We start from the raw sequence: 11007 nt of genomic DNA on the forward strand, positions 1-11007 counted from the left end.
GGATTCATCCCAGGGATACAAGGTTGGTTCAACATATGGAAATCAATAAATGTACTTTATCACATCAATAGACTTAAAAGATAAGAATCATATGATCATCTCAATAGACACAGAAAAAGCATTTTGACAAAAACCAGCACCCCTTTATGTTCAAAACACTAGAAAAACTAGGGACAACAGGAACATATCTTAACATCATAAAGACTATCTATGCTAAGCCCCAGGCCAACATCATTCTAAGTGGAGAAAAATTTAAGGCATTCCCTCTAAAAACTGGAACAAGACAGGGATGCCCTTTTCCACCACTTCTATTCAACATAGTTCTTGAAATACTGGCCACAGCAATTAGACAAAAGAAATCAAAGGGATATGTATAGGAAAAGAAGAACTCAAATTGGCACTATTTGCTGACGATATGATTCTAAACCTGGAAGACCCTAAAAGTTCCACCAGAAAACTTCTAGAACTAGTAAATGAATTCAGCAAAGTAGCAGGATATAAAAATCAACACCCATAAATCAAAGGCATTTCTGTATATCAGTGACAAATCCTCAGAAAGAAAAATGAGGAAAACTACTTCATTTTCAATAGCCTCAAAAAATAAAATAAAATACCTGGGAATCAACTTAACAAAAGAAGTGAAAGATCTACATAATGAAAATTACACAAGCCTAAAGAAAGAAATCAAAGAAGACCTTAGAAGATGGAAAGCTCTACCTTGCTCTTGGATAGGCAGAATTAGTATTATCAAAATGCCCATACTTCCAAAAGCATTATATAGATTTAATGCAATTCTGATCAAAATTCCAAAGCCATTCTTCATAAAAATAGAAAAAGCAGTCATGAAATTCATCTGGAAAAATATGAGACCCAGAATAGCTAAAGCAATCATTAGCAGGAAGAGTGAAGCAGGTGAAATCTCTATACCAGACCTTAAACCATACCACAAAGCAATAGTCACAAAAACAACATGGTATTGGCACCAAAACAGACTGGTAGACCAATGGTAAAGAATAGAGGACACAGAGACTAACTCACAAAACTACAATTATCTTATATTAGACAAAGGTGCCAAGAACATGCATTGGAGAAAAGATAGCCTCTTCAACAAATGGTGCTGGGAAAACTGGAAATCCATATGCAACAAAATGAAATTAAACCCCTGTCTCTCACCATGCACAAAACTCAATCAAAGTGGATCAAAGACTTAGGAATACAACCAGAGACCCTGCATCTAATAGAAGAAAAAGTAGGCCCTAATCTTCATCATGTGGGATTAGGCCCCAATTTCCTTAATTAGACTCCTATAGTGCAAGAATTAAAACCAAGAATCAATAAATGAGATGGAATCAAACTAAAAAGTTTCTTCTCAGCAAAAGAAACAATCTGTGAAGTGAACAAAGAGCTTATATCCTGGGAGCAAATTTTTACCCCTCACACATCAGGTAGAGCACTAATCTCTAGGGTATATAAAGAACTCAAAAAGCTAAGCACCAACAACAACAAATAATCCAATCAACAAATGGGCTAAGGACCTGAACAGACACTTCTCAGAAGAGGATATACAATCAATCAACAAATATGTGAAAAAATGTTCATCATCTCTAGCAATTAGAGAAATGCAAGTCAAAACTACTCTAAGATATCATCTCACTCCAGTCAGAATGGCAGCTATTATGAAGACAAACAATAATAAGTGTTGGCAAAGATGTGGGGGAAAGGTACGCTGATGGTGGGACTGCAGTGTATGATTATACAAATTATACACTGCAGTATATAATTTGTCCAATTATATTGGACAAATTATTGGTACAGCCAATATGGAAAGCAGTATGGAGATTCCTTGAAAATCTGGGAATGGAACCACCATTTGACCCAGCTATCCCTCTCCTTGGTCTATACCCAAAAGACTTAAAAACAGCATACTACAGGGACACAGCCACATCAATGTTTACAGCCGCACAATTCACAATAGCTAAACTGTGGAGCCAACCTAGATGCCCTTCAGTGGATGAATGAATAAAAAAAACTGTGGCATAGAAACACAATGTAATTTTACTCAGCAATAAAAGAGAACAAAATCATGGCATTTTCAGGTAAATGGATGAAGATAATGCTAAGTGAAGTTAGTCAATCCCAAAAAAACAATGCCAAATGTTTTCTCTGATATAAGGAGGCTGACTCATCGTGGGGTAGAGAGGGGGAGCATGGGAGGAATAGATGAATTCTAGATAGGGCAGAGGGGTGGAAGGGAAAGGGAGGGGGAAGGGGATTAGCAAGGATAGTGAAATGTGATAGACATCATTATCCAAAGTACATGTATGAAGACACAAATTGTTGTCAACATACTTTATATACAACCGGGCATATGAAAAATTGTGCTGTATGCATGTAATAAGAATTGTAATGCATTCCGCTGTCATATATAAATAATTTTTTTTTAAAGTTAGTACATATAGCCAGGTGCAGTGGTGCATGCCTGTAATCCCAGTGGCGTGGGAGGTTGAGACATGATAATTTCAAGTTTGAGGTCAGCCTCCGCAACTTAGTGAGACCCTGTCATCTAAGTAAAATATAAAAGTAAAATTTTAATATAAAAGTAAAATATAAAAAGGTCTCAGTGGTTAAGTGTCCCTGGGTTGATTCCCAGTACAAAAAAAAAAAGGCAAGAAAGTAAGTTTATATAAAGACAAAATAGTTATTATTTATAATTATTCTAATTTAACATAAAGTATAAGACTTTGATTTCCACCCAATTCTCGTCCTTACACTCTTTTTTTTTTTTTTCTTCTTCTTCTTCTTCTTAATTTCTTGTGAGTAATCTGGAAGGAAACCAACTTAAAATATCCATGCTGAGATTAAAAAAAAAATGTAATATGTATACACAATGGAGTTCTATTCAGCCATAAAGAACAAAATTATGTCATTTGCAGGAAAATGGATGGAACTTGATATAGGCCAGAGTCAGGAAGCCAAGGGTTCTTTTTCTCTTATATATGGAAGCTAAAGAGCAAGAGGAAAAGAAATTGTTGGGTGGGTGGGTAGGGGGGAATCTCATAAAAAACAAAGGGAATAGAACAGAGGAAAGGGACCCACGGGAAGGTTAAGAAAGAAGGGAAATGGGAAATACTAGGAAATTATATTGGACAAATTATATTGTTACATCATATGCAGGTATGAAAATGTAACAATGAATCCCAAGCATCATACATCATTATAATGCACCAATAAAAATATGGGAAACAAAAATATCATTGTCAATCTCAAACTATCTCTAAAGAGCTTTGCAGACCACCTACCTGAAGTGTTCCCATGGCTAATGTTTTTAAGATGCTGATTTTTTTCTCATGCTAAATTATGACGTCCTTGTTTCACAAGCAGAGCAAATATTGTTACATTTGTTTTAAACCACCCCAAAAAGAAAAAAACCCCAAACCACAAAAACAAATGAATAAGGTAAATTCAAAGAGGAAAATAACTTCCCCAAAATGAGATCTAGATAATGGCAGAATGAATAGAAATCCAAGACTCCTTATCTAAATTCATTGCTTTTTTTTTTTCTATAATATGTACCTCTTCTACCCTGGGACAGTGATATGTCTCTTTAGACTCACACACATTCTTAATCTAAAAGTTAAGACACACATCTCTTGTGAAAATATACATGAAAATAAAAATCTTGTGTAGCCTTCATGGTTCTGGGAGAAAATCTTCTGGATAGTAACTGAAGTCTTCCAGGTCAACATGCTAAATCTCAGATTCCCAAATCACAGCATTTTGTTTAACCTTCACTGACCACTTAAAGGGAAAATAAATAAAAATTAAAGCCTCCTTTTATCTCCTCCTAGACAAATGGTTCTATATGATCTGTAGAAAAACAATGGCAATAAGACCAGCATCTGGGAATCTGCCGGAAACACAAATTTTCGGGCCTTACCCTGGGTGTGGGGCATAGCAATCTGTATTTTTACATGCCCTCCAGATAATGTTCATGCACATTAAAGTTTGAGAATCACTGTCCTAGATTACTAATGTGTTAATTGTTGTTTCTCAGATACGTCATACAAGAGCTCTTTATAACTTGTCATTTTAAGTTTATCTTCTTGGTCTGGGGTTGTAGCACTGTGGTAGAGTACCTGCCTAGCATGTGTGAGACGCTGAGTTCGATCCTAAGTACACATAAAAATAAAAGTCCATCAACAACTAAAAAAAAATTTTTTTAAAGAATATCTTCTCCATTCTGCCACAATTTGATTATGAGAAAAAATAAGAATGTACTTATTTTTTTCTTCCATAATGGAGATTGAACCCAGGGGTATTCTAACTCTGAGCTACATCCTCCCTCGGTCCTTTTTCAAGTTTTATTCTGAGGCAGAATCTTGCCAAATTGCCCAGCCTGGTCTCAAGCTTGTGACCCTCCTGCCTCAGCATCCTAAGTTTCTAGGATGTGCCACCATGCCTGGCTAGAATGTACTCTTAATGACAAATTTGCTTTTGCCCCATCCAATGTTCCATGAATTTTGGCCCATGCAGAAGCAATATTGTTTAAATACAATTGCTATGTTAATGGTTAGCTTAACTATTACATTTCACGGACTCTCTTTTCAAATTTCATCCTGAAAATAACCTTCCCTCTCTCATAACTAAACAATATATGTTTTAATTAGTAATGAGCCTTATAATTCAGTATGTCATTTCTTACACAATTTATATTGCTTTATGGAAAGTTGTAGTTTTTTTTATATCCTATGATTTCCTTAAACAAAAAATTTTAAAAAGTCTTCACAGCACTTGTTTCCTAATCTCCTATGTATTTCAATCATTCAATGCTTATTCTTTTGCCCAGTTCCTACAGGTTGCTCTGCAAAGCCAATGTGCCAGTAGGTATATGGCTTGTATTCCTTTTTCTCCCCTCTACTGACTGATTAAAAAATGAAAGTGGGAATGCTAGGAATTGTTAAAAAGAAATAAAGGAATTCTTTGTCTCACTCTGCACAGATGCACTGAACTCACATTTCCCAAAGGAGAAGAAGAAATTTAAAAGGAAATGAGGGCCACAAAATACATAACAAATGTTTTAAGAAATCAGGATTTTTGAACTGCAAGGTCAGATGGCTTGCTCTGCAGAATTTTGGATGATGTGGTAAGAAAAGAAAACACTGAGGGCTAGATGTTAATCTAGGACATACACCACACATTTCGGACAAGTCTGCAGCTGTATTAAACAAAGATGTGCTTGCTTGTTTGAAATTAGAATTTAGCAATTAGTAATCTATTTAAAACTTGTCATAATGGTGAAATGGAAGACTACCTTACATTTTAGGTAAGGTATCTAGGACAATCCCCCTGCAAATGGAAATTCTGAAAGTGTTAGTATTAAAAATTTAAAGTTATAAGACATAAAGAATCTATTTTTTTCTTTAACTGAAGCAAAAAAGACTAGTGAAAAGATAAGCACCTATATTTAAAATGAAATATTTGCATGACAAGGATATTCACAGACATTTTACTAGACAACAAGGTTTTCAATTAGATAACCCGTCAGGTCCATAAGAACAGTATATTGCAGGAGCCACTTCAATGAATTGAGAGCAAGAAAACCCAGAGATAGCTTATCTTTTATTAAAGTACCTAACGAGAATGACAAAATTGAAACATATCAACAGGAAGAATTGAAAAAATTTTTGGATATCTCCATTTAAAACCTACCCAATTTAACACAATTCATCCGCATAAGAATTTAATAGCCTTTAAAATCATATTAGAGAAAAGAATAATCTCAAGAGAAAGGATCAAGAGCAAACCTCATCCTCAACGGCTGAAAGCAAACATAGATTATGAAGGTGGTTCAGGTTATGATTTAATATTTATATGATAAATATCACTGCTGAAACGTTTCTAGCATAAATAAAGCCTACAACTTCTCTAAACAGTTCTTCAGAGTTCTTCATTTATTCTATACTGGCATTAATCTGTTTCCTCTGATGAGCTTGATAGGAAGGAATTACCAATTACCTAAAAAGGGAAAGCAAAGCAGCTCTAAATTAATCACCATCAAGCAATCCATGCTAATCTTTACAACTCAATGAAGACAACTGTCCAGAGAGTCAAATGGGAAAGAATAACAAACCAAAGTATTATAGTTTACATCAAGGTGATAGTGGTTAGTGCATAACCTTACACATTACCACACAAGAGAACAATTCAACTCCATATTAAGGTAGGGACAATATGCAACCAAATAAAATATGGTACCTTTGTGTAACTGATTCTGAAGGGGAGTCCTTTGAACCTTAAAGTTACTAACAGCTTTGGGGACAGGAAGATGACAAAAATGACAATATTAACTTTCGAACATTTGCAACTAATACAGAGTGGCTCTGTTCTTGGACCAAAGCCATGTATTTGATTACCTTTTTGATCAAAGAGGATTTACAGCAGGAAGCAAATAGAAAACTTTCAAGATACTCTGGAAAGAAATTATATTTAGTTCTTTTAATGTTGCTTGAAAGAAAGTGGAGGTGCAAAGGGAAAGAAAATAAACAGGTTTGCTACTACCTGTTCTCAGTAAGAAAGGCAGTGGGGTTTTGTTTTGTTTGTCTCTCTGAATATTCTTTGAAAAATTCTGTCTACCAATTCATGCCTCAGGGAATAATTAAACAGAATACTTAAAAAAAATCCAACAAACAACACACTCAAAAAAAAAAAAATTTAAACAACACCAAAGGAAAAACTGACCTAAGATTCAGATGTTTATGAAGGAGGAACAGAAAGGGTGAGATCTTTAAGGTTAAAAGGGTAAGCTTTCAGAAACATGTTTTCTAAAAAGGGAATACAAGTAGGAGAAAGTGAGGTAGGTATCCAGGCAGCCCTTAATTAAAACAAAGAGCAAGATGGGGTTTTATATCCCCGACTAATCTATCAACAAGCCAGGTTTGCTTAATGAAAGAGACAAGTACATTTCTCAAATTAACATTTTTAGATAAATTTTCCACTGAAAAGAATTTAGTACAAGAAATATTGAGATGAAAATAAAATGGTTTCAACTCCTTTTAATGTTTTCCCTTTCTGGCATTCCTTGTCCCAACCCTGATACCTCTCTACCCAGAGTTCATGTATTTCCCTTCTGTATGTTAATGAAAATACAACACACTGATTGTAAGAATCTTACTAGATTTCCATTTGTTTTGCCTCAGCTCCTACATTAATCCAAACAATAAGGGCCTTTAAAACATTCATAAATAACCTGCTGCTGCTGGCACCTAGGAGCCAAGTGCAGCAATGTTAAGCAACAACAAATTTCATAGTTCAAGAGGCACAGTTAAGGAAAAAAGGTTGCTCAGGAAATCACTCTTATTTAGCACAAAGATCCTTAAAAATTGCATGAAATCAGTCAAGTAACTATAGAAACCAATTTCTTCAGCTCCATATCACACGTCTCACACCTCAATTGTCTTTATTATCGTCTGCTGTCAGATCCTTAATCAGAAATGTGAACAGGCTTGATGATTTATTCAGGAGTGAAAAGAATCTGTAGGTCAAGTGAAAATTTTCACGCATGCACACACTCGTGCGTGTGCGCACACACACACACACACATAATCATACACACACCACATCTTCAACCTTAGGTACTTTCATTTCATTCTGTTCTCAGCAGCTCTGGGGGCAACTCCAGTGAGATCCAATATTAAGGCTCAATTAAAATAAGCTCCAATTAGTGGAGCTTTTTTCTCTGGGGCTAGAAAAGTCAGGAAATGGATATTGGGAAATGTAAAAAGTCAGCTACTGAGAGGAGGCTGCAGACATAAATGAACTTATTTGTTGATTTCTACAGTTGCTATGCAGAGGCCTCTGGGAGTAAAAGCTTAACCAGTCTAAGCTATAAACTAAAACCCCTGCAGCTAAACATGAACTGTGTGAAACAAGGGCTCCATTCCAGAACAGAAAACTGCTGGGCCCAGAAAATTAAAAGCCAGAGGCATTTTCCATTTAAAACTAAATCCCAGTACCGCCTCCCAGCCAAAGAATTATAAGCAGTATCAGATTTACAAAACGAACAATTACCCTGGAAAAATGTAGCCTATTGTACAGTCCCAGATGCTAAATCTCAAAAGTTTCTTCTTCTTTTTTTTTTTAATCCCACACTATACTCCTCCAAGTACACTGCTGAAGTTTACAAAGAGTCATTTCTAGACAGGCCTAAGCCTTGAAAGTAAATTTTAAAAAGACAGCACATAACTCATTGACCTCATTTGAAGTACTGCCCTTGCCTTCAGCAGTTCCCGTCCTTCCCCAAGGCTTCTGCAAATGGTATGCAACAGCAAAATAAACCCTGACCTAATTGCCAGGAGAGAGCTGCCAACCTTCCCTCAAACACAAAGGCAAGCATGGTGACTTGAAAGTCCTACCTCTTTGGCTTTCTGCTTTAATCTCAGCTGTTCTGGATCTTCTTTATTGGAACGACTCTATCAAAGGAAAAGAAAATTTTAATAGAAATTACGAGCATCTAAACACCATAGTCGCAGTTAAATATTTAATAAACGACAATTTCACTTGTGATTGAAAATCCTAGCTTCAGGGGCAATGCCTCAATCCAGTCTAGCTGCACTCCCGCCCTTACTCCCCCTTCATCATCTGGGCCGGCTGCTGCATTCTAGCCTAGAGGAAGCTTATACTGAAATGATGCTAACAATGTCAGTCAGGTCCAGTTGAGGCATGACGTTCTTGTTGAAACACTGGAAACTAAAAAATGGATGGTACACATGAAGAAAAAGAAAAGAAGAACTGTTGGCGCAAAAGAATGAAAACAATCAACATTGGGCTCATCTTCAGGTAAAGGCAGTTTTGGAAAACATGCTATTTCATGAACCATGAAAATCAAGAACTTCAGTCACCTTGAAACAAATCTCTCTTTTAAAAGCATAATTTTAAAAAGGAGGAAATACATTTTAACGTTTTCATTAAAATATCTTCTCTATAACATATATTAGAATGTCAGGCACAAGTAAATGTTCATAAATGTTTACTGACTGCCACTTTTCATAAGATTGGCATAAGAAAACAAGCTATTAGCTATACATAATTTAATCATAAAACAAAACGTAATAAACCTCATTTCTGATATCATAAATATATATTCACAAGAAAAGATGCTTGGGATAGGTGGACCTTTTTATTCATCCTAACAGTTACTTAACTCCTATAAATCTGAGTATTTTCTCTATAAAATTCAATCTTCACTAACTAAAGACAGCTAACAAGCTAAAAAAAACTAAGAAGTATTCTATTATTTACTAAGCTTAACTGATAGTTTTATGAATTTACCAATACCTTTTTTAAAGAAAAGCACAAGGGTTGGAGGGTTTTCTTTGTTAAAAGAAAGCACAAGAGGCTTCAGCATGGCTTTTAATTTCAAACACTTAACTACCTATACTAAATTGTACCTAAAGCATGCATTTTTTTTCTCCATTTTAATTCCCAACCTACTAAAACAACTTTGTCTGGGACTCTTTCGTTATTCTATCTATAATATTGAGAGAATGAAAATGTGTACATGTTTATAGATAAATATGCATGTACATGTGTGTATATGATTGTTTGCTCCAGCATAATGGGCACATTTGGGTATTACATCTTTGTTAGTCATCCACCATTTATTGGTTATTCACAGTATAAATATTACACTATGGATCACTGTTCTACACTTGATATGTATGATATGTAAAATTTTAGATGAGTAAAAATACAAAAAAAATGCTGATACTGATAAATGCTATAAAGAAAATAAATAGAATGATGTGATAGAGCAGACAAGACTGGTGAGTACCTCTTTAGTTGATAGGGAAGTTATCTCTGAGGAGTGATATTTGAGTAGACGTCTGAATGAGAAAAAAGAAGCAGCCATGTAAAGATCTGGGGGAAGGACATTCCAAGCAGACAGCACAGCAAATACTAAAGCCTTATAATGGAAACAAACTTGGGTATAACTGAATACAGAGAGAAAGCCCCTATGTTTGAAATAGAAAATTTAAAGGGAAGAAAGGTTGAAGATCATGTGTTGCCTTGTAAGGGAGTTAATTCCAGTTATAAGAACAAGCCACTGGAGGGTTTAAAGCACAGAGGAGTCGCCCCTAAGGTGCCTTTCAAAAGGGGTCTTCTGCAGCTATGTAGAGGGGGCACCCAGTGCAATAAGAAGACCATTCCAAAGCAACTGTTGTGAGTAAGAGACTGAGTGAGAGAAAAATGAATGCAGACTGACTGAACTAGCATCACAGCAAAGAAGACAATGATTAGACTGGAAACACATTTTGCAGGTAAAGCCAAACAGGCTGTTGATGGGCTGAATACAGAAAATAAAATAAAGAGAGGAAACAAGGATGACTCCCAGGACCCTTGCCTAAGCAATAAGAAAGGATGGTAATTTCAACTTTCTGAGAAGCCAAAGATCTAACAAAGAGCAGATTTCGGGGGAAAGAACCCAACGTTCAGTTTTAGATGCCTAATTAGAAACCCTGGCAGATACAAGCTTGGCATACTCAAGGAACAAAAAGGTCAGTGAGACCTCCAGGGGTGGTAGCACATTTCCAGCTACTCAAGAAGCTGAGGCAGGAGGATCACAAATTCTAGATCAGCCTTTGCAGGTATTGAGATCCTCTCAAAAATTACAAAAAGGGCTGAGATCTAGCTTTGCATTAAACACCCCTGGGTTCAATCCCCGGGAGCAAAAGAGGCAGGAATAAGGTCAGAGTGGAGTGAGTGAGAGGAGCAATCTGAGGCAAGAGGGAGGTATGGGCAAGATGATGTGAGGCCTTATCAAATTTGGTAAAAAGTTTGGATTTTATTTTTAATGCAATAGAAGCCTGTGAAGTAACGCCAGCGAGCCATTAAGTGTGGAGATTCCTTAAAGCTGTGTGGAATGTATATGTACCGCTCCGGTCCTACAATAAACAGCTCCCACTCCTGCTGTATCAATCTGTGCAAGTTCCTCGTCACCCCCCCCCCCCC

At 36.1% G+C, this 11007-nt stretch overlaps 1 protein-coding gene across 2 annotated transcripts in view; it reads right to left on the reverse strand.

The window, feature by feature from the left end:
- Window positions 1-11007, reverse strand: part of Taf4b (TATA-box binding protein associated factor 4b) — a 129120-nt gene that overhangs the window by 37290 nt on the left and 80823 nt on the right. For both annotated transcript variants that reach the window (XM_048806409.1, XM_048806408.1), the window contains one exon: window positions 8412-8468. In XM_048806409.1, the coding sequence (XP_048662366.1) occupies window positions 8412-8468 (57 nt within the window). The remainder of the gene's footprint in view (window positions 1-8411; window positions 8469-11007) is intronic.

This window comes from Marmota marmota, unplaced genomic scaffold (genome assembly GCF_001458135.2).
Source record: "Marmota marmota marmota unplaced genomic scaffold, marMar, whole genome shotgun sequence".
Classification (NCBI taxonomy): domain Eukaryota; kingdom Metazoa; phylum Chordata; class Mammalia; order Rodentia; family Sciuridae; genus Marmota; species Marmota marmota.